We start from the raw sequence: 24,667 nt of genomic DNA on the forward strand, positions 1-24,667 counted from the left end.
GATTCATTTTATCTCTATTTCTGCTTTTTGTGACTCCTCTCTTTGGCTGGAAAATGGCTGTATGTTTTTTATCCTCAGATAATTGCAATGTATGCTTTCGCTGTAAAGCCTTTTTGAAATTGGACACTGTGGTTGGATTAACAACAAGTTTATCTTTAAAATGGTGTATAATACTTGTATGTTTGAGGTTTTTAATTATGAGATTTCTGTTTTTTTTATTGGGCACCTTGCAATTTCACTGGCTGTTGTCGAGGTGGGACGCTAGCCCACATATCCCAGAGAAGTTAAGCACATTGCTCAATGAAAATAAACCATGGGGAAAAGCGTCCTCCATTTGCTATTTAAGTGCATAGATGACATGTATTTTTTCCGTCTGCCCCTGTTAGGTGCATGATAATGGTCCATTCTACATCAAAATCAAGAATAGCATGATGGGTGAAAATATTACCCTATCACTTGTGAATTATATATTATCACTTGTGAATGTTGCCCAGCAATAGAAACAATGCCTTTTTTGCGTAAAACAGTTTTTGTGATGCTTGTATTGGTTGTATTCATTTGGGATCTGTAGCATCCCACAACAGTCCCAGACTATGTTTGGAATATTTATTTATCGCACAGAATAGAATAGGTTAACCTTTGTACTATGGGGGAGAGTAGATTGACATAGCCTAGTGCTTTCGCTGTTCGTTAGGCTTACTCATCTTGTTGGCTGACGAAAAGTAAATATGGACAGTTCTTCCAATATCTTCAATGTGCACCTCGGAATTGGATAAGGACGCAGAATGTGTCTGTCTTCACTTGTAACCTGTGAGAAAGACCCTATCACCTGATGGAGAGCCATGTGAGTGAAAAGGTGATTCGGAGCGCTCAGCACTTAGGGAGAAGGGAACAACGGCCACTGGCTGCAAAAGGCATGGAGATACCACCGTGAAATTTTAGGCATTATCAAGTGCTTGTCGAATTGTGAATGAGTGACTGATGTAGTGTGTACAGCCTGGGGAAAAGGCAAAGCAGAGGTCATGCCTTTTAAGCAACTTTTTTCAATTCATCATTAGAGTTGCATCTTGCAGGCTTACAATGTATTAAAAATCAAAACACATAGCCCAACGTTTGTAGAACAACTAAATAATAACTCTAAATTAAGCATATAGAAATACCTATTGCTTTGTTAACCGCTCAACACAGAATAGCCGTATGTGCTCAAATCGTTTGGAGAAAATATTCTTTCTACTTTATTCAGCTTTGTTCAAATGTATTCTTCCTACTCTAAAATGATGCCATGGAATCAAATCTTGTCTGCTAAATGAACTAGTGTAGCCCACAGCCATTTGGCAAAGCCAGATCAGGACCCAACATAAGGGTAAATCAGAGTATGCTATTCTGTTCTTCTGAAATAGACTACATTTTCTTCATTTCATGTTTCTTTAGACCTGTCTAAAATAAATAATACATTTATTGTGAAGGTGTAGGCTATATTACATGGATTTATTAGACTTTTTAAAATGTAGATGTTCCAAAGGTCTGCATCAGTGTGTGGAAGCCAGAAGATGCTAAATGTGTTTATGTTAATTAACGGTAAATTACCGTGAGACCGACAGTTATTTGCTTGACAATCACCGGCTGACGAAATGTTGTGACCGCCACAGCCCTAGTATTGACCTGTCTATAATATGTTCTATTAACAGAGTTATCACCCTCTTGGGGTGGCAGGTAGCCTAGTGGTTAGAGCGTTGGGGCCGTAACGAAAGTTGCTGGGTCAAATCCCCAAGCTGACAAGGTAAAAATCTGTCAATCTTCCCCTGAACAAGGCAGTTAACCCACTGTTCCCTGGTAGGCTGTCATTGTAAATAAGCATTTTTCTTTTTCATTTTTCTTAACTGACTTGCCTAGTTAAATAAAGATTAAATATATACTGTATATATATTTAAAGATACAGGACCAGGTCCCCTCTATTTGTGTGATGTTCAGGCATGACAGTCCCTTGTCTGCATGGTGTTGCTAGTACTCCTTTTTGGTGATTGCCCCAGGGCCAGCAGTACTGTAGATTGGAGACTTGACCCTTCCCTGACAGTTAAAGAAAAATATTTAGACTATGTTTTTCAAAAGGATGACTTGGCAATTGGCTTTTGGTGCAAAAATGCAGTTTTCTTTCATCTCATCGACTTGATCTGTCTCTCATGCAAATGACATTTTATATCTCTGTTTTGCATTAGAACTTTTCGCTCCCGTTAGCCTGTACCCTCGCCATGGCTGGAGGCTAATCCCATGACCCTACTGCCAAACACACACACACACTGATGATTGACAGCAGGGGCTCCCTATGACCCACTATTCTTGCATCAATTCAACCCCCCAACGGCCTGTGGCTATGATTAATGACTATCTGGGTCTGCTACATTGGCGGTAGTTTTGGGCAGGGTGTGGGGTGTGTGAGGGGCCTGTGCCAGTGCCACTGTCTGCTAGGCATGGCCATAGATTGCCTGTCATATCCAGTATCTTCCTCTCCAGTCCTATAGGAACCTCCCCCCTCTCCCCCTCCCTCTCCCTCTCCCTCTCCCTCGCCCTCTCCCTCTCCCTCGCCCTCTCCCTCTCCCTCTCCCTCTCCCTCTCCCTCTCCCTCTCCCTCTCTGGATGATGATCCATGCAGCTAATTACTGTGATTAGGCTGATTGCTAATCCTTTCTATTGAAGGCAATAGTGGTTGACTAATGAGAAGAAGAAACTTTGCGATTGAAGTCTGAACGAAGGGTCAGGGGGTAGTGCGCTCTTAGTCAAAGCTCAAATGTAATAATTTCACAGCGTTGTGTCATATTTCTGCTTTATATTATGTAAGCGGACTAAAATTAGGGTTAAGATGTAAAATAGACAGTCAACACTCTGAAGGAAGGAGATTATTGGACGTTATTAAATACTTGTTTCTTTTCTCCTGGTTAAATATTGGCCCTGTCCAAGCTGACCCCTTGTAATACAGTGTGATGGCTCACATTGTTTTCCTCCTGTGACTGCCAAGAGCAGAGTAAGAGTTAGCAGCAGCAGGACTCAGCCGCAAGAACAGTTACCCTCCTGGGGATCTCAGGCAGCTAGTGACAGCCTCTAAACAAATCTCACTCTCCAGACGGACTTCAGCCTTGATGGCATTGGAGCCTCCCTGATAAATGCAATGAGGCCATATTTACACCCAGAGCAGCTATAGCTCTCAAGATTTACAATATTAATGGTCCTCACCCTCTATCACTCTATACTCTGTAGTGTTCAGTCAGAGAACAGACAGTCATGGTATCACATGTACAGTACATACATTCATTGAGGATCCTTTCCTCTTTTTCTTTGCTTTCTGTGGATCTGCTAAATTCTTGTTACCAACCAGCTATACTGTAAAATAACATTAAACAACAACAGTGTGTGGGAAAATCAGTGTTCTTCCATCCCCTTAATATCTCATATTTATATATATATATATATATATAAGAGAGAGAGAGAGAGAGAGAGAGAGAGAGACCACCACCACCACAGGCAATAGTGTGGTTGTTTACGAGTGGCCATATGGTGGATGTCCTCTGCCTGGTAGCTGCAGGGAGACTTTCCCCTGGAGATGAGATGATTCTGAAAATATATCTATTTCCCACCAACCCATCCTCACCTGTTCCTTGTTCCAGGACCCTTATCTCCCTCACAGAGGGAGACTGCAGAGGAAACTCAGGAACGTCCCAGGTAGGCCTAACCAAACGCTGTCAGATGGAGTCAGTGTCTCCCCCAACTCAAAAATAAATCCGCCCGCCCTGGCTTGTACAGCCTCGTTCCTTGCCTGCCTCCAGATGTGGCTTAATTTACTGCGACTCGGGCTAATTACTGTAATTAAGGATTAATTACTGTTAATTACCTTCGCATAAACTCATCACCAGTCAAAGAGTGGAGCCTTATGAAATGTGCCATGCACACGAACACATACCACGGGCCCCAGAAGGAGCATGTTGTTGGCTTCTCGTTGGATGCCTGATTGGTGTGTTGCTGAGAGGCCTTGTGTAGAGCCACAGTAAAGGGCAGGACTCCAGCTACTCATGGACAGTCACCTCTAAGGTCCATACGGTCCTACTTCTGACTATCCATCGCTTCCCCAACTCCTGGATCACTGGGTCTGTCTCTGGCATCTGCTGTCATTTGCTGCATGACTTGCAGGCTAACAAGTCTTTGCCGAAAGTTAGGAAAACCATTCAGTGCATATTGATAAGGCCTTGAGTTTTTTGTGACCTCACCAAGAAAAAAACTCATGGCCCTACTTATGACTAATTCTGACTACCCACCCATATTTTGGGGGTAATCTAATGGGGGAACCCTAAAACAATCAGGTGTGCTCCCGAGTCTAAGGCACTGCTTCTCAGTGCTAGAGGCTTCCCAACAGACCCTGGTTCAATTCCCGGCTGTATCACAACCGGCCGTGATTGGGAGTCCAATAGGGCGGCGCACAATTGGCCCAGCGTCGTCTGGGGTAGGCCGTCATTGTAAATAAGAGTTTGTTCTTAACTGACTTGCCTAGGTAAATAAAGGTTCAATAAAAAATAAAAATTCCCATTTCCTTGCAGACAGTAAGTCAGTCAGTGTGTCGTGTCGGTTATAATTAGTTAAAGCTAGGATAGGTAGATGGTAGACGCCAGAGGCAGCTATTTTAATGAGCGTACCCCCCACTGATTCCCCCCTTAGGAATGGAGATTAAGTCACAAGCACCCGGTCCCTATGGTACACCAGTGACACACACACACAGAATTAACAACATTTTTAAAAGGGACTCATCCTGTCAATGTTATTTGATTGATCATCTAGAATTGGGAGGAATGTTGATAATTAAATGTGATTTAAATCTCTATGGTCTTCCTCAGATGAATAAGTCCTAGGCCCTATAGTATATGTGTCACATACACCATGTAACAGAACACATCAAATATATGACATTTCAACACAGGTCAACACAAACAGTAAGATAACAGGTCACTGTAGTAATTCACCAGCTCGGTGACTCACTACACTCAAGAGCACAACTTGTTTCATCTCTCTTAGATGAGAGACCATTAGTAAACTAAGCATTATTCACTTGTTTTTAATAGACCAGCAAAGCTACCAGTCACTGTGTTGCTGTGTTGTACTCTATGTTGTCAGCTTACATAGGGTACATGATACTTCATATAGAGGCCTTTGTCTCTCTCATAGTCGACTGACTACACAGCTCCCTGCTCAGGAACACTCGTGACTGATCAAGAATGAGATATTCAGCCACCATGATTTCCACTGCCGCCCCGGGCAGATTAAAACTGCATGGGCCAAGCATGGGATTAATTAGATCAAGACGATATATATTTGAAGACACCTTAAGAATGGACCGATGATTGCTGGGGGGCTAATGTATTGCCTATTTTAAATAATGAATAATTTTAATGAAGGGGCCTTTAGAATGCTTGGTGGGGGTGGGGGGGTGTTCTGAATGGTCTTTCCTCCTCTGGCGGGAGGGAAGCGTTGGCTGCTGCTGCCTCGTTATCGGGACCGGCCCCTCAGGCCTCAGCCTGGCCTGCGTAAGCCTCAGATGACCACCATAATTACTGTTATTATGAGTAGCTGGAGGGGGAACTTGTCCTGAAAAACACCCACTAAGCTGAGTGCCCTACGTGGACTGTGTCTTGCCCTGCCATGCTCCCTTTACCCTGCCTTGCCTTTCTTCGCCTGGCCTGTCTCATGAGGAACCACTGGTCGCAGAGGGGGGTGAGAGGGTAAAGGAAGGAATGAGGGGGGAAGAGAGGGAGAAGGAACGGCCACCAATCCGCCTAATGTGACGCCTGTCAGCTCGTCTCTTACCAGCTGTCACCTCCCAAATGCACTGGGGTTCATTATTTTAATTGACACCTCACTTTCCTATTCTATTTCAATTTTTCGCATTTCCTCTATCTCTCCATCCATCCATCCCTCCCAATCTTCCTTCTTCCTCCTCTCTTTTTTGTTCCCTTCTTTTTCATTGTCCTTGTCGTCGTCTGCCCGGGCCTCTGTCAGCTGCTATAACACTCTTGGTTCTGCCCACTTTTGAACATGACACTGGAGATGGCAGATAAAGCATAAAGCAAGTGTTTTAGAGGGTCTTTATGGCTTTACCCTTGTGTACCGGAGTTGTTCTAGTCCCCATTATCTGATGATAGAGTGGACATTTTAGGCCATGGAGACTTTCCTGTGAACACAGTGAGGAGTAAACCTTTCTAAGGACAAAACTGCTTTGTGATTTTTTAAAAGGAACAGAACATGCTTGTTGACTGACTTTAATAGGTACTGTGCCACCGATGTCGGTAGACACCCATGCATTTAGTAACTATTGCTGAGCATCAGTAGCTTACGCGTCTATCAGACGAACCACATTGAAATGAATAGAATTCAGTGTTTCTATGCTAACAGAGTATTCATACCATGCTGCCATCACATGCAGAGCAGTGGATTATGTTGATGGCTTGAACAATGAATCCTTAAGGACCAGGGAAGTCAGTTGACAATTTGTTTTAGTTGTGATACTCGTCATGTCCATTGTAAATCATCACACTGCTTCCTCAGGATTCCGGATTGTTGTTTTTTCTGTCCCAGAATGCTGTGTGGCAGGGATGAATGGTGGTGATGTTCGATTATCATGTGTCTGTCACTACCATTCCCGCTGACTGGCCTGTGGCAGGCCCACACACACACTCACACTCACACACACACTCACACACACACACACACACACACACACACACACACACACACACACACAGGGTTTGTGATAGGCCCACACAGACAGGCACTGCGCGCCTGCGTCAGGAACACGGCTGATTTATGAACTGCTGAAACCCTGGATGACGTGTGCCCACAGAATCAATACAGACTGTGCTTATAGGCCTGGCCTGACGCTGTGACGTGGTCCAGAGATATGCACACACACACACACACACAAACAGATACACACACGCAGACATACACACACACCCACAGAAACACACACACAGCACTGCGGAGGAGTGTATTGCTTTACTGTATCGACATGAAATGGATCCGATCCAGCATTGGTTGCTAGCTGCCAGTCAAAGGCGAGGAGGGTAAACTTTCATCATGGCTGTCAGGGACATCAGTGCTGCCTTGTTTGGCCGTTCATCTTCCTAATTGTGACAGAATACTTCAACATCATTAATTAAACATGCTTTCATTTGAAAGCGCTCACTGGGAGCCAGGGCTGGAGGCTGAGAGAGAGGGGAAAAGTCTGCCAATGTGCAGAGAAGGCTGTTTTATGTATGGGCATTTTCTCTGTGTGTGTGTTTGTGTGGTTGGCTATGTGGTAGGTTTGTGTTTGTGTACATACTAGTGCTTTGCAAACATCTTGCAGCCCAGTAAGACAGAAAGGTATGACTATGAGCCATCATTTAAACAAACAATAATCTTAATTCAGAACATGAAATTATTTCAGTTATTTCATCAGATGGACGGTTACTTCACCATTTTTATTTTTCATATTGCTGCTCTGTGGGGGAAAGAGAGAGGTTGAATTAAACATGAGTACAGAGGGAGGGAGAGGGGGATTGGGAGTCCTCTCACTGTTCAATTAAAGTCTGTCTGTAACGGTCAAGATGAAATGATCGCAGTCTTTTTATAGAGACACACTGCTAGTCTAAGAATACTGGCCTGAGGGACCTATCAATGAAAACAGTAGGACCAATGGGAAACAGAAGGAGACATTCTAACAATAGTACAGTATATTAAAGGGGCAATCTGGGATTGGTACATCCATTTTTTGACATTTAAATGATTATATAAAGCCATTGTTTCTTGAAGAATCCGCCTCCTATTGCCAGATGATTATGATGTAGTGTTTTAGGGTGGCAGAGTTCACTCAATGATGCTGGACTGGTGTTGAGGACTTTCATCTAATTCATGGCCATTACTGAACAGGAATAAGTCAATCTGATGGCTATGGTTAGAGTAATTATGCCACAGCACAGTGAATTGTATCATTATCTTTATTCATTGTATTTATTTAATCAATTTCATGCTTTTAGTGTTGCACTGGAGGATACTGTGAAGGAATAAATCACCGTTTGCCTCATTAGGTTTCCTCTCCAGTTGGAGGTGGTCTACATGTTGTTGTCAGAAAAACCTCACAGTGTTCTAGTTTTCCTACTCTGCAAGAAATAGCAAGGCAATATTTGATATGTTGCTCTCTATCTCGTCTCAGTCTTTTAGATTCAGAGTGGACAATTAGGTTAGAGACAGTGACATTGACTGAGAGATTGTTGTTTGGTCGGTTGGGAGGGTTCTACAGCTGATGAACGAGAGATTAGTTAGGAGATGACTGACTGAGGTGAAATAGCTTTAGGGCTTTTTAAGTTTGAAGGAACGCAAGCAGGAGAAATATTGCAAGTGGACAGTAGTCAACACCCACAACGCATGCAAGCAAACACACCCACACACATACACACGCATACACACGCACGCACACACGCACGTACACACGTACACACACACGCACGCACACACACACACACACACACACACACACACACACACACACACACACACACACACACACACACACACACACACACACACACACACACACACACACACACACACACACACACACACTCTCCTTTCTGAAACCCTGACCTTTCCAGTCTTCTGATAACCATTGACATTTTCCGTTTTCCCTCCTGAGTCTGCATGCTCAGATGGTGAAGCTGATCGGGTGTGGATGGGGGGGGTAGAGGCTTCATGGGAGAGACAGGTTTTCCGTGAGGGCTTGGGAATCCATCTTGACCCCACTCTCACTTGAGAGGTCAGCAGGCAGACAGCATATCTCTGTGGACATAGCCACAGACAAAAGCATAGAGCAACATACAGTAACATGGGCCAGACAGACAGTGTACTCCAGCACATCTCCCTCAGTAAGCCACCTCTTTCATTTACTGTCATTCTGTCGAATTGTCACTCTTAGCAATTGTAAATACGGTATGTTTAAAGGTAGTGATTTACCCCTTATAGTAGGTATGCATATATATTAATTGATGCAGACATGTACTATGTCCAGGCAGTGTAGTGTATGCTGCCAGTCTGTGTAAAGATGGTGGATGAAATGAACAGGCAGTGCAGTGGTGGATGTACTATGTCCAGGAAGTGTAGTGTATGCTGCCAGTCTGTGTAAAGATGGTGGATGAAATGAACAGGCTACACCTGGTTGTTTTTACCACCTCTGAGAGGAGACAGATAGCTCTGCTCCTTTACTTAGGGAGCCTTCTAGTGGCAGACAGAGGGAGAGCAGTGTGGTCCATGTTCACACACCACTCACAGTCCTGCTAGTACCATAGTGAAACACAGCCCTGCTAGTACCATAGTGAAACACAGCCCTGCTAGTACCATAGTGAAACACAGTCCTGCTAGTACCATAGTGACTCACAGTCCTGCTAGTACCATAGTGACTCACAGTCCTGCTAGTACCATAGTGAAACACAGTCCTGCTAGTACCATAGTGAAACACAGTCATGTTGGTACCATAGTGCAACACAGTCCTGTTGGTACCATAGTGCAACACAGTCCTGTTGGTACCATAGTGCAACACAGCCCTGCTGGTACCATAGTGAAACACAGCCCTGATGGTACCATAGTGAAACACAATCCTGTTGGTACCATAGTGAAACACAGCCCTGCTAGTACCATAGTGAAACACAGCCCTGCTGGTACCATGGTGAAACACAGCCCTGCTAGTACCATAGTGAAACACAGCCCTGCTGGTACCATAGTAAAACACAGTCCTGCTGGTACCATAGTGAAATACAGCCCTGCTGGTACCATAATGAAACACAGCCCTGCTGGTACCATAGTGAAACACAATCATGTTGGTACCATAGTGAAACACAGCCCTGCTAGTACCATAGTGAAACACAGCCCTGCTAGTACCATAGTGAAACACAGCCCTGCTAGTACCATAGTGAAACACAGCCCTGCTAGTACCATAGTGAAACACAGCCCTGCTGGTACCATAGTGAAACACAGCCCTGCTGGTACCATAGTGAAACACAGCCCTGCTGGTACCATAGTGAAACACAGCCCTGCTAGTACCATAGTGAAACCCAGCCCTGCTGGTACCATAGTGAAACACAGCCCTGCTGGTACCATAATGAAACAGAGCCCTGCTGGTACCATAGTGATACAGAGCCCTGCTGGTACCATAGTGAAACAGAGCCCTGCTGGTACCATAGTGAAACAGAGCCCTTCTGGTACCATAGTGAAATAGAGCCCTGCTGGTACCATAGTGAAACAGAGCCCTGCTGGTACCATAGTGAAACAGAGCCCTGCTGGTACCATACTGAAACACAGCCCTGCTGGTACCATAGTGAAACAGAGCCCTGCTGGTACCATACTGAAACACAGCCCTGCTGGTACCATACTGAAACACAGCCCTGCTGGTACCATAGTGAAACACAGCCCTGCTGGTACCATAGTGAAACACAGCCCTGCTGGTACCATAGTGAAACAGAGCCCTGCTAGTACCATAGTGAAACACAGCCCTGTTGGTACCATAGTGAAACACAGTCCTGCTGGTACCATAGTGAAACACAGCCCTGCTAGTACCATAGTGAAACACAGCCCTGCTGGTACCATAGTGAAACAGAGCCCTGCTGGTACCATAGTGAAACACAGCCCTGCTGGTACCATAGTGAAACACAGCCCTGCTGGTACCATAGTGAAACACAGCCCTGCTGGTACCATAGTGAAACACAGCCCTGTTGGTACCATAGTGAAACACAGCCCTGCTGGTACCATAGTGAAACACAGCCCTGCTGGTACCATAGTGAAACACAGCCCTGCTAGTACCATAGTGAAACACAGCCCTGCTGGTACCATAGTGAAACACAGCCCTGCTGGTACCATAGTGAAACACAGCCCTGCTGGTACCATAGTGAAACACAGCCCTGTTGGTACCATAGTGAAACACAGCCCTGCTGGTACCATAGTGAAACACAGCCCTGCTAGTACCATAGTGAAACACAGCCCTGCTGGTACCATAGTGAAACACAGCCCTGCTAGTACCATAGTGAAACACAGCCCTGCTGGTACCATAGTGAAACACAGCCCTGCTGGTACCATAGTGAAACACAGCCCTGTTGGTACCATAGTGAAACACAGCCCTGCTGGTACCATAGTGAAATACAGCCCTGTTGGTACCATAGTGAAACACAGCCCTGCTGGTACCATAGTGAAACACAGCCCTGCTAGTACCATAGTGAAACACAGCCCTGCTGGTACCATAGTGAAACACAGCCCTGTTGGTACCATAGTGAAACACAGCCCTGCTGGTACCATAGTGAAACACAGCCCTGCTGGTACCATAGTGAAACACAGCCCTGTTGGTACCATAGTGAAACACAGCCCTGCTGGTACCATAGTGAAACACAGCCCTGTTGGTACCATAGTGAAACACAGCCCTGCTGGTACCATAGTGAAACACAGTCCTGCTGGTACCATAGTGAAACACAGTCCTGCTGGTACCATAGTGAAACACAGCCCTGCTGGTACCATAGTGAAACACAGTCCTGTTGGTACCATAGTGAAACACAGCCCTGTTGGTACCATAGTGAAACACAGTCCTGCTGGTACCATAGTGAAACACAGTCCTGCTGGTACCATAGTGAAACACAGTCCTGCTGGTACCATAGTGAAACACAGCCCTGCTGGTACCATAGTGAAACACAGTCCTGCTGGTACCATAGTGAAACACAGTCCTGCTGGTACCATAGTGAAACAGAGCCCTGCTGGTACCATAGTGAAACACAGCCCTGCTGGTACCATAGTGAAACACAGTCCTGTTGGTACCATAGTGAAACACAGCCCTGCTGGTACCATAGTGAAACACAGTCCTGTTGGTACCATAGTGAAACACAGCCCTGCTGGTACCATAGTGAAACACAGTCCTGTTGGTACCATAGTGAAACACAGCCCTGTTGGTACCATAGTGAAACACAGCCCTGCTGGTACCATAGAGAAACACAGCCCTGCTGGTACCATAGTGAAACCCAGCCCTGCTAGTACCATAGTGAAACACAGTCCTGCTGGTACCATAGTGAAACACAGTCCTGCTGGTACCATAGTGAAACACAGTCCTGTTGGTACCATAGTGAAACACAGCCCTGCTGGTACCATAGTGAAACAGAGCCCTGCTAGTACCATAGTGAAACACAGCCCTGCTAGTACCATAGTGAAACACAGCCCTGCTGGTACCATAGTGAAACACAGCCCTGCTGGTACCATAGTGAAACACAGTCCTGTTGGTACCATAGTGAAACACAGCCCTGCTGGTACCATAGTGAAACACAGTCCTGTTGGTACCATAGTGAAACACAGCCCTGCTGGTACCATAGTGAAACACAGTCCTGTTGGTACCATAGTGAAACACAGCCCTGCTGGTACCATAGTGAAACACAGTCCTGTTGATACCATAGTGAAACACAGCCCTGTTGGTACCATAGTGAAACACAGTCCTGTTGGTACCATAGTGAAACACAGTCCTGTTGGTACCATAGTGAAACACAGCCCTGCTGGTACCATAGTGAAACACAGTCCTGTTGGTACCATAGTGAAACACAGCCCTGCTGGTACCATAGTGAAACACAGTCCTGTTGGTACCATAGTGAAACAGAGCCCTGTTGGTACCATAGTGAAACACAGCCCTGCTGGTACCATAGTGAAACACAGCTCTGTTGGTACCATAGTGAAACACAGTCCTGCTGGTACCATTGGGAAACACAGTCCTGTTGGTACCATAGTGAAACACAGTCCTGTTGGTACCATAGTGAAACACAGCCCTGCTGGTACCATAGTGAAACACAGTCCTGTTGGTACCATAGTGAAACACAGCTCTGCTGGTACCATAGTGAAACACAGCCCTGCTGGTACCATAGTGAAACACAGTCCTGTTGGTACCATAGTGAAACACAGCCCTGCTGGTACCATAGTGAAACACAGCCCTGCTGGTACCATAGTGAAACACAGTCCTGTTGGTACCATAGTGAAACACAGCCCTGTTGGTACCATAGTGAAACACAGTCCTGTTGGTACCATAGTGAAACACAGCCCTGTTGGTACCATAGTGAAACACAGTCCTGTTGGTACCATAGTGAAACAGAGCCCTGTTGGTACCATAGTGAAACACAGCCCTGCTGGTACCATAGTGAAACACAGCTCTGTTGGTACCATAGTGAAACACAGTCCTGCTGGTACCATAGTGAAACAGAGCCCTGTTGGTACCATAGTGAAACACAGCCCTGTTGGTACCATAGTGAAACACAGCCCTGTTGGTACCATAGTGAAACACAGCCCTGTTGGTACCATAGTGAAACACAGCCCTGCTGGTACCATAGTGAAACACAGCTCTGTTGGTACCATAGTGAAACACAGTCCTGCTGGTACCATAGTGAAACACAGCTCTGTTGGTACCATAGTGAAACACAGTCCTGCTGGTACCATAGTGAAACACAGTCCTGTTGGTACCATAGTGAAACACAGCCCTGCTGGTACCATAGTGAAACACAATCCAAAATATACAGTGTTGTCCTCACTAGATCACACTATTGGCTGAAAGGGGCTGTAGTGGACATGTTTCTCTCTCAAAGATGCTCCACTTCACCGTTTGTCAGACATGATAGACATGATTTCACTTTGGAGCACACACCACAGGAGGTTGGTATCACCTTAATTGGGGAGGAAGGGCTCGTGTTAATGGTCAGAGTGGAATCAGTGGAACGGTATCAAATGCCATTCCATTTACTCTATTCAAGCCATTATTATGAGCCGTCCTCCCCTCAGCAGCCTCCACTGATACGCACACCATTTAACTGTATATACCACAGGAGGAACAGATGAAGGAATGTTATCTTCAAACAACCTTTGGTGTTTGTGTTTGTAGATGGGTGTGTGGATTTGTATGTGTGTCTGGGTAAGCGTGTATCTGTGAACGTACGGGGGTGACAGGTGTTGCTTATATGTTCCTCTGAGTGCATATACCATGGAACATCATTTTGCACTCTGTGGTGCTGGCTGATGTTGGTGTGTGGCATGTCACAGCCACCTCTCCAGTGGAGCAGCGGGCGAGGGGGGAGGGAGCAGAGAGCTAAGTGCCTATGGGGGTGTGGCCACCACTCCTATCACTGAGACTGGACACCCCAAACTGTGTGACCAGGGCCAGAAGTGGGCCGGTAGCCTAAATAGGACTGACAGCTACCTTGTTAGCACCCTTTCAGCAGCCGTTAGGGGAGTCTTTCAATTTTGCTGCTTGTTTGCTAACTGTTATTCAAAATCTACCGTAGCATTGATTTAGTAAGTTAGAAACGATGGTTGTGGTGTGACAGTAACCCATAAATAAGACTATACCGGCATAGCTTGTCTGGTGTTAATAAATCAGTTTTGTTCCTTATCACTGAGATGATCCACATTGATATTAGACGTCATTTTATTGCTCTTCAGCTGGAGTAGATCATTATTGTACCATTTTCCCCCCGGTAAGGTTGTGATGATAGTATTAGTTTGCCTGACCAGGAAGATTATTATATTTTTATGAAAATGTGTTATTGTTTTAGCCACTAAGTAAACATCATAATCTGCTCTTCAGGAGTGCAAAGAAAAATGAACTCTCTTGGAAGTCTGTGTTAATTATTTCCCTGAAATGATATTCAAAATCAATGAGATGATAGTTTTATTATCGTGGGTGCTGCCAGGCTCAGTAAGATCCAGGTTTTTATGGCACAGACGTGGGCTATTAAAGAGACGGTCATATTTCAGATGGAACAGGTTGAAGACTGTAGAAAGAAGAAAGTACAGTGGTAGACTGCAGTCACTTCACTTCTCATCCAAATAGTATTTGTTTTATCACAGCGCTGTCCACTAATGTTAACTTTGCCTCTTTCCTTTGCAGTGCCACTGCTAACAATCAGATGTTGTGCTAGCGTCAGTATCAGTAGTTTGTTACTAACTGTTACTTTTCTTCTCTATTGTCTCTACAGTGCTCAGTATCCGTGGTTCCCAGGAGGAGGAGCCTCCAGATGCCCAACTCATGCGATTGGACAACATGCTTCTGGCGGAAGGTGTGTCCGGACCGGAGAAAGGGGGCGGGTCTGCGGTGGCTGCGGCAGCAGCAGCAGCTGCAGCGGGAGGAGGAGTGGGCTCAGACACCAACTCGGCAGAACACTCAGACTACCGGGCCAAGCTGACTCAGATCCGCGGGATCTACCACACAGAACTGGAGAAGTATGAACAGGTGAGGACAGACCACGCCCCCCATAACCGCTCTCTCCCTTCCCATAAACCCCTTCGGCTCTAAGAAGACCCTCACAACTCCTCTCACTTCGTATAGGCAACCCCTCTCTCCCTTAAATCCTGTCTGCTCTGAGTTCTGCCATCTCTCTACATACTGACGACCAAGCCACTTGTAACTGTCCTCTCTCCGCTCCAATAGACAACCCCACCGCCGTCTCACTACACTCACACTACACACACGTTTTGTTATACGCAGATAATTCTTCTCAAATCAAACCCCCCAAAGCACCTCCTGAGTAACCACGCTTTCAGAAATCACTTTTCAGCTGGCAAACATTTTATCAGTCACACACTCATCCTTCGCCAAAGAGAGCATCCTGTCATATATATTACCGCCTGTCATCATCTCAAGCAGACTCGTCATCACTACCTGTCACAGTGTTACTTATGCACCTGAGTATACCCATGTCACCACTATGTGTACTACTGATACAGTGTGTAAGGGCGGAACGGCTGTTGCACTGAACTGTGTCTCGTTTCAACTGACGCGACCCCGGTGCTGACAGTCAACAGACTCCCCTGTCCCCAAACACAGCAGACACTTCCCAGTGACTGATTCTGACAGAGAGAGAGAGAGAGAGAGAGAGAGAGAACGAGAGAGACACAGTGAAAAGACAGAGAGAGAAGTGAAGAGAGAGAAACAGAACGATAGTTCAAACCTGGTGAACAGGAAAGAAAGCCTCCTGTCATTTTAGACATCTTCATTTTTTTCTTAACTGTTGAAGAAAAGTCTCCTCAATATACAAAGAAAGTCTCAGCTTAGTTGTATAACTAATCCACTACTTTTGTGTCTGCCACAAACAACACTGCAATACGTGTATTACTACTACTACTCTTTAGTACTTGTAGTACAACTACTAGATTTCGTCATTGTCGAATGAGAACCTATTTTCTCCAAAACAGAAACTTTTCAGGAAATGGAAAAAAACAGATTTCTTCCCCCATTAACGAACATACAATTATGAAGCTATTTTGAATCGATTTTCTATAGTCTCAAAATCTTCAATATTATAATCATTCAAATTGACAAAAGTGTTGTTTTCCAACAGCGACATACTACTACTTATGAAACTAACATTACTTACAATGCTTGCAGTGTCTTACTTCTCTGCTGTGTTCAAGTCAGTGAGATTGCTATCTGCCTCATATGAGTGCGCCTGTCTGTCTCTTTAGGCATGTAATGAGTTTACCACCCATGTGATGAACCTGCTGAGGGAGCAGAGCCGCACACGGCCCATCTCGCCCAAAGAGATAGAACGCATGGTGGGGATCATCCACCGCAAGTTCAGCTCCATTCAGATGCAGCTCAAACAGAGCACCTGCGAGGCCGTCATGATCCTACGCTCACGCTTCCTCGATGCCAGGTCTGTATGTGTGTATGTGTGTGTGTGTGTGTGTGTGTGTGTGTGTGTGTGTGTGTGTGTGTGTGTGTGTGTGTGTGTGTGTGTGTGTGTGTGTGTGTGTGTGTGTGTGTGTGTGTGTGTGTGTGTGTGTGTGTGTGTGTGTGTGTGTGTGTGTGCGTGCGTGCGCGTGTGTGTGTGTCTTTCTCTAACTTATTGTTATGAAAACAGGCAAAACCTTTGTTATGATGCAGTTACATTATTATTATACCTCTCTCTCTCTCTCTCTCTCTCTGTCTCCCTCTCTCTGCCTCTCTCTCTCTCTCTCTCTCTCTCTCTCTCTCTCTGTCTCCCTCTCTCTGCCTCTCTCTCTCTCTGCAGACGAAAGAGGAGGAACTTCAACAAGCAGGCAACAGAGATCCTAAATGAGTATTTCTACTCCCACTTGTCCAACCCGTATCCCAGTGAAGAGGCCAAGGAAGAGCTGGCCAAGAAGTGCTCCATCACAATGTCACAGGTATGTGCCGCCAGTCGCAAGCCTCGTATCCATCCTGTGTGTGATGAAGCAAACTCTAATCTTCTGTTGTGCGTGTACATGTATGGAAAACACAGTATGGCTCCTATCATGCCACAGGAAGTCAGCTAGCATGGGGTCATACAGCTCCAATGTTTAATTCTGCATTCTGTAATGGAATAGGCTGTCTTATGATAGCATGTGATAGCTTTCTCAAACAATTGTTTCAACAAAACAAAAGGCGATTTACTATAGACATTTCTTCTCACATAATTTGTACTTTAAATGTTTCACAGGTATCGAACTGGTTTGGAAACAAGAGAATCCGATACAAGAAAAACATTGGCAAGTTCCAAGAGGAAGCAAACATGTACGCCGCGAAGACCGCCGTCAGTGCAACCAGTGTATCAGCCCATGGCAGCCAGGCCAACTCCCCCTCCACCCCCAACTCTGCAGGTCAGTATCAATACCAGCCAGCCAGAGTGGATGTGACCAGTATGGTACCAAGTCAGTACTGTTAATGTTAGTGTGCCTGCGTACCCCCAATTCAACATGAGCACAGATCATCATTATCAAGAGCTGAAGCATTATATATGTTACATTGGGAGGGATCCACATTACAGTAGTATGGACAAATCAATTCAGAAATACAATATTTTTGGGCAGAAAGGTGTAGAGCACTGTCATCTCAACCCTGGGCCCCAACTCAAGAATACAGTTGCTGTCTCTGTTCCTTTTGACTAACAAAATGCTGTCTGTACCCCCCCCCCTTTTCTGAACTAACCCAATAACTTCTGGCCCAGTGGTACGGTCCGTCTCTCTCTCTCTCTCTCTCTCTCTCTCTCTCTCTCTCTCTCTCTCTCTCTCTCTCTCTGGGGTTTGTCTGGTTAACACACCATTTCGGACTCAGTCTTGGTTAGAGAAATAGTTCATCCATCCTGTGACTTGTCTGGTTGACCTCTTGTGTGTCATTAAGCTATTGACGGGGCGCTCCAGCCTAGTCCTTTGTCATCATGGTGACCCTTCAGCTGTATTGGATTATGGCCTTGTCTTGTGTTTTTTTTCTGCCTTCAAATCAAGTTAGGCTGCGTTCTCTTTTAACATCTGTGGAGTTTGGCTCCATTAAAAGGACAAAGAGGATTCTTTCAGTCTTCCTGTCGATCAATTAGCACTTCCTTAATGATCCAACCAGTCCGGTAGCAAGGAACTTAAACAACAAGACAATCCATCTATTCTGTTTCAGTTTCATCCCGGTTTTAACCCCTAACCTTATTCTTAGTAATATGATTGGCATCTCCAATTACCACAGGAGTAACAGTTGGTGTAATGTTGATCAATAGTACAGTATAGTTTTCTAAGAATACCCCGTAACCAGATTTTTCAATTACATTTCCATAGGTACATACAGTATAGTAGACGGTGGCTGGTCACTGATGTGGTTCTCTGTTCACTACACCATATTTTGCTTTCAACCCTCTCCTACTAACCCAACTGACTGCACTTTTTCTGCTGCATGATCGTGTTAACCCCTCTTTCCTTTTCTTCTCTTCTCTCCCTTCCTCCCTTCCCCCTCTATCTCTTCCTCCCTTACCCCTCTCTCTTCCTCCCTTCCCCCTCTCTCTCTTTCTCTCTTTCACTCTCTGGCCTCCCAGGTTCTGCTGGCTCTTTTAACATGTCAAACTCCGGAGACTTGTTTATGAGTGTGCAGGCTCTGAATGGGGACTCATACCAGGGGGCCGGGGTTGGGGCCAATGTTCAGTCCCAGGTAGGACCCTCGCAGAGACTAGTACGTTATCTACGTAATCCAGACATTAGTACACTAGTTGTCATGTAGATAGATACCTAGCTAGCAGTCATACACTAGTAGCCTACTAGTGGCCTGTTGAAGACAGTCATTAAGCACATTAAACTACAAGGTTTCATTGAAATCTGAATCCCAATCTCTTGACCTAGTCCGTGAGACAGAGGTCATTTGTGATTTTAGCCGTACACTGATATGGCGGCCATTATCAGGCTCATGAATGAATAGACGACTGCAGACAGATTTGGAAACAATACAAGACTCGTCAACACTGCTGACAACAGTTGTCATAGCCACTGGTGTACAACAGTCCTCTGACCTTGCCCTGTTGGACAACGATGACTAGCACAGAGTTTTTTTTTAGTTTTGTGATTGGGAGAAAGTCTCATTCACCATAGGTTGGAAGAGGACTGAAGAGTCAGCACCTGCTTCGTCTCTCCATCCATCCCGTCTTTATTTTTAAATCAACTCTCCAAATGCTTGAGGTGTTTCATGAATATGCATAGTATTAACCCCTGGGGTGGACAAGAGATCTCCTGGGTTGACCTTGTCAGGAGGTCATTTGGCTGCACACTCATTCCGAGCCACTGAGGAGAGGAATTTTGAGTCGTAGAAGCAATTTGATTTGTTTAATTTTCATTCCTTTTTGAATTGTAATAGGATATTCATATGCGTTCCCTTGTGATGATATTTGTGGTTGTTTGTCGTTGTTCTGTTGTGATATCTATTGTGTTGAACCTGTTTTACAGGCCAAATCATTCTAAACTGTTGCTGTGGTAACCTTTCCCAGTGCATGATACCCTTTTGCTATCAGACTGACCTTTCTTATGCATGAAGGTCTTTTTCATCTAGAGCTTTTGTCTGTCTGACCCGCCCTTTTCTCTACGTGTGTCTGTGTGTGCGTTCGTTCCAGGTGGATACTCTTCGCCATGTTATCAGCCAGACAGGAGGATACAGTGACAGCATCGCCGCCAGTCAGATGTACAGTCCACAGGGCATCAACGTAAGAACACCACCAAACAACAACTTTCTTTAATTTCATCACAATATTGCCTAGTCTTACTTTGGTCTCTTTGAAAGAAAAATAACTATTTCTATACTATACTTCTATAGCTATTCTTCTTTTGTTCCAATGCAATGTGTTCATACATTTAACCAACAATTCCATAGAAAGCTGCCTTTATTAGGGTTTCAGTTTTTCCCCTTGCCCAATTATTTGGAAGCCAATGTGTGTGGGATGCCACTTAGTTAGCAGTGGCCTGTTGGTGGCTGGGCTGTTGTCCAGGCGACAGCCCTTGTGTACTGGTAATGCCCCGGGCGCCAGGTGAAGAGGCAGGAGTCAGACGGAACGAGAGGCGGCCGGCCAGGCGTACGGACACGCTCAGAGCCTGCCTGTCTGGGGACATTAGTGTTAGCGAGGCACCTGCAGCCGACAGGAACAAGGCCACAGGTGACACCCTGCCTGTCCAACACTCAGCTCACGTGGCACCAGATGAAAAGAAACACAGACCTAATTTCTTCCCCATTCCAAGAGCCCCCCCAAAAATAATCGCCCCAGAGTACAAGCTTCAGTCAAATCTATCTACCACCCTAAAAAAGAATGCCATGTTCTGATGGGGTTTTGGCAGGGCAAGGCTGGGAACACTGGAGGGTGTGTGTGTAGTGTTAAGATCTACTGTGACAGGCTGTGTTGTAGAGAGGGGAATCAATAAGGCAGTCACAGCAGGGTGAGAGGGGGTCTGGGCCAGCAGTCTGAGTGCATCGGTCGCGTCATTCGTCCAACAACCACAATGACACTGACAGCAGCGAGCCCTGTAATGTCCAACCCAAGATGCTAAAAAAGGAAGTGATGGTGGACTGAAGACGTTCTACTGAGCTTCCTCAGTAAACTATGCTGTAACTAAGCTACGTGAGGGCTGATGAAAATGTGCATTGTTAAGATCACTGTCTGTTATTCAGTGGATACATAGTAGGTGGTTTCTGTGAGGCAGCCTTTGACAAACCAATACGGGCATTCACATTTGCAGCACATCAGTCGTCAACACCTAACTGTGTGTAGATATTATGACCCTCTGCCCCCATACCTCAAAATCTGAGCCGAATCCAAATGAACTTTTTATGCAATTATGTTTTCAAACTATGTATTCAAATATCAAAATATGATGTCCTTGTAAGACACTTCATTTATATTGTAGAATCATATTATTATTTTGATGTTTAGACTTTTCTATAGAAGCTTTTTATCTTGGATGGATCTTTTATTGTGCAGCTAAACAATTTCCACTCAATCTGAGGTTTCTAATGACTGAGCTGAGGCAGTGAGCAGCCTTCACATGCCGGAGCTCTAACAGTAATTACGGCTGTGAAATAGGCGAAAGGTGTCACCAAAGCTGAAGATTTTAAAAGTGTTTTTTGCCCTCCTCGGTTCTAAATGTGATGAAAGACTTGCTCTATGTGAAATAACAGGGTTTGAAAATAAGAGGGTGCCAAAGCCCATCTCCAACAGCTTTCACTGATGGCATGGAAATTGCTATTAATGTCCCAAATGCTCTTTAAATCGACCTATCTTCCCGGGATTGGAAATTGCCTCCTATTTTACGCACCCATTCTATTTTCATCCCAATAGCCGATGTGATAATCTGCTATAATTGATTCTCCCATCAACCATCTTGTAGGTTTTGTGTGTGAGAGGTCTGTGCGTTCTCAATAACATTCTCTATTGTCTCTACATGAGGCCATTTTGAGACAGATGGGAGATGAAGTCTTGATAGAGGAATTGTACTATAGTGTATTTCGAAGATGCGCAATCCGGCAGAGTGCAAAAGGGTACATTTCAGTTAAAGAGTTTCATGTTAGCTACCGATGCAGCTAAGAAAATATACATATGTGTTGTTATTTCCGTATCTTTTAGGACATTTGACCTGAGGCATACAACAAATTGTCTCACAATTGAATCTCTAGATTGAAAAATATATATTTTTGAAGGACTTTTGTCTTTGACTCCACAGACAAACGGTGGCTGGCAGGATGCTCCGACCCCCTCGTCAGTGAACTCGCTCACAGAAGGACCCGGAAGTGTTCACTCGGATACCTCCAACTGATTATTTTATCCTCCACACCTTCCATTCCCACAACCCATCGATGAACTGGCAGAGCCAATCACAGTATTAAACATAGAGGCATACTACCCAATGTCCTGTAGATTTCAGGGGTGCATAACTAAAACAACCTTTCCTAAGCTACAGTACAATGGGACATTTGAGATACATACAGTAATAGGAATGTCAGAACAAAAATCTAAACAATGCAAAAAGGATGAATACAAATGTTTGTTCAGATTTCACAGGATATTTAGAGGGCTCCGGTTGCTTACTCACCTGTGATGGTTTCACTCATATTGATGATATTCAGTGATAAGATCAATTCAGACAACCCAATCTGTGTACTTCAATTTAAATGCTGCATTCTACCTCTCGGCAACTAAAAAGTAAAACAAATCATATGAAAGAACATTCATTTGTTTTCTGACTAAAACATGAACTTTGTCATTGTATGAAAGAAGCACTTCGTCATGCTTTTGTTTTGTGGTCCCTCACCCATTCTATGGTACGACATTTAGGCTTTTACTGTTGCTCCCTTGTTTACAGTGTGTGCTTTAGAAACGGTGTTCGCTTTCCCCTCTCCCACAGAGAAATAACCAAGACGACTTAGAACTTGATTTACTACATCTTTTTCTATTCGTTTCTCCATAGAAGACTTGTTGGGAAAGCAGGTCAGCCTAGTGAACTCTGAGGACCCTTCACCCTGACTAGCAGGTCTTCAATCTGGGTGGAAGGTGTTAGAAAAGTAAAACACGCTGGTATGAGAATGCACATTGGCTGATCTAAGGGCTTTAATGGAAATTGAGTAGACAATTTAATATACATTGTAGATGTGTGTCTTCCTGGTTTATAAACTTATGCCCCACGACCCCTTTGATATCTTATCAGAATGTGGGAGCGCTGTGGGCCCACAAGCACTCACAGGGCTCTGTTCCAATATCCATACTAGTGTACCACTTAGAATGCATGCCCAATACATGCTTTATTCGAAGTATGCTAGTGTCGATATTGGAACAGGGGAACAGAGTGTGTGCTATTGATTGTCTGAGGGCCTGTGAACAAGAGGAGCGCCCTCCTTTTTAACAACCACCTCATTGAGTATCCATATGTCTCATCAGAGGTAATCGTGTGAAGTTACAGTTATGTCGTGTAAAAAATAAATCATAAATACAATAAACACCTGTCATCAAAAACCCATACGAGCTTGATTCACATTAGTCACCTAATGTTACTGTTAACCAAAACCTTTATACTTATTGATCTATTGTTGACATTTTATGTGTACTTTCAAGAGGTCCTAACCCATCTAGCTATATTCACTCATGTACTTACATGTTGGATTTTTTTACTGTACCTTTTGCTAATTTTCCCAATTCTGGTGGGGGATGATAACCAACTGAACAATGCTGCCTAATTGAAAAACAATGTTGTTGATACAGTCCAATTCAGAAGAAACCATTTCTGTTGAAAAATCTTTCAAGGATCTGTGTAGTAACTGAGTTTGTTTTTACGTACATTGCATCAGAATCCAGTTAAACAGGGAAGTCGTTACGTTAATAGGATTTAAAACATAAATCTGCGGATGCAGGTAACACCAGGACTGAACTTACAGTAGCCATGATGCACAGGTCATGCATGAGATGCTTTGTACTCCATGATTATGTTGAACAGACACAATGTTTTCAAGTCAGTGTTCAATACTGTTCAATGCTGTTCAATACTGTTCAATGCTGTTCAATACTGTTCAATGCTGTTCAATACTGTTCAATGCCCTCTCATACAATGGAACTGTACTGTTCTTTAAACCCAGAGTTGATTTCTGTTTCTCTTTCCAGGCATTTTTGGGGCAGTTTAATATGTATTACAGTATATGACAGCATTCTTTCTTCCGCTGTATTAAGAACCAAAAACCTACATTATAATGTCACCTGTATCCTTGCTTTTCACTTCTTCAACTGACTTTTATGAATCCTCAGAATTCATAAGCATATTGAATGTTGATGTGCTGAAAGGTCTAATGTCCATAGCAAAACTAGAGGTGGGAAAATTCTTTCAGACAAACAAAGATGATATTTGGACATTTGATATACTGTATAATACTTGTCCTTTTGTTGTGTGGACTATATAGTTATTCTTTAGTATTTGGTTATTTACTTTTTATGGTATGCTATTGTATGTCATGGTTCCCATATTCTTGTCAATTAGCTCTCTCATGATGTGATTATGTGAACATTGCCACATTGTACTTGACTTGCTTTGTTGAACAATAATTTATGCAGTTTCAACATTAAACTTATTATACTATGTAATACACCAAGACAAATCAGTGGCATTTTATTATTGAACATTTGAGTGAGAAAACAAGAATAATACACTGTTGGTTGCCAGTTGGCAAAATTGTATATATTTTAACATGTGATATAGATTGAATGCACATATTGTAAATTCAGCTTCACAAACAATGTAAGTTCAAGTTTTTAAAAAAAGCTCACTTTTCATTTCCCCTCTAATTCATTGTTTTGTTGTGCCGAAGTAGAAGTATTCATAATTT

General features: G+C 44.2%; 1 protein-coding gene across 3 annotated transcripts in view; it reads left to right on the forward strand.

Moving 5' to 3' along the window:
- Nucleotides 1-24,439, forward strand: part of LOC110530398 (pre-B-cell leukemia transcription factor 1) — a 67,839-nt gene extending 43,400 nt beyond the window's left edge. Inside the window, exons 3-9 of one of the 3 annotated variants that reach the window (XM_036986016.1) lie at nucleotides 15,048-15,301; nucleotides 16,534-16,724; nucleotides 17,082-17,217; nucleotides 17,511-17,670; nucleotides 18,867-19,000; nucleotides 19,929-20,018; nucleotides 22,024-24,439. In XM_036986016.1, the coding sequence (XP_036841911.1) occupies nucleotides 15,048-15,301; nucleotides 16,534-16,724; nucleotides 17,082-17,217; nucleotides 17,511-17,670; nucleotides 18,867-19,000; nucleotides 19,929-20,018; nucleotides 22,024-22,116 (1,058 nt within the window). In that variant the 3' untranslated portion in view covers nucleotides 22,117-24,439. The remainder of the gene's footprint in view (nucleotides 1-15,047; nucleotides 15,302-16,533; nucleotides 16,725-17,081; nucleotides 17,218-17,510; nucleotides 17,671-18,866; nucleotides 19,001-19,928; nucleotides 20,019-22,023) is intronic. The other 2 variants (XM_036986017.1, XM_036986018.1) reach the window with 2 other exon arrangements.
- Nucleotides 24,440-24,667: the final 228 nt, after the last annotated feature.

Source organism: Oncorhynchus mykiss, chromosome 8 (assembly GCF_013265735.2).
Source record: "Oncorhynchus mykiss isolate Arlee chromosome 8, USDA_OmykA_1.1, whole genome shotgun sequence".
Lineage (NCBI taxonomy): Eukaryota > Metazoa > Chordata > Actinopteri > Salmoniformes > Salmonidae > Oncorhynchus > Oncorhynchus mykiss.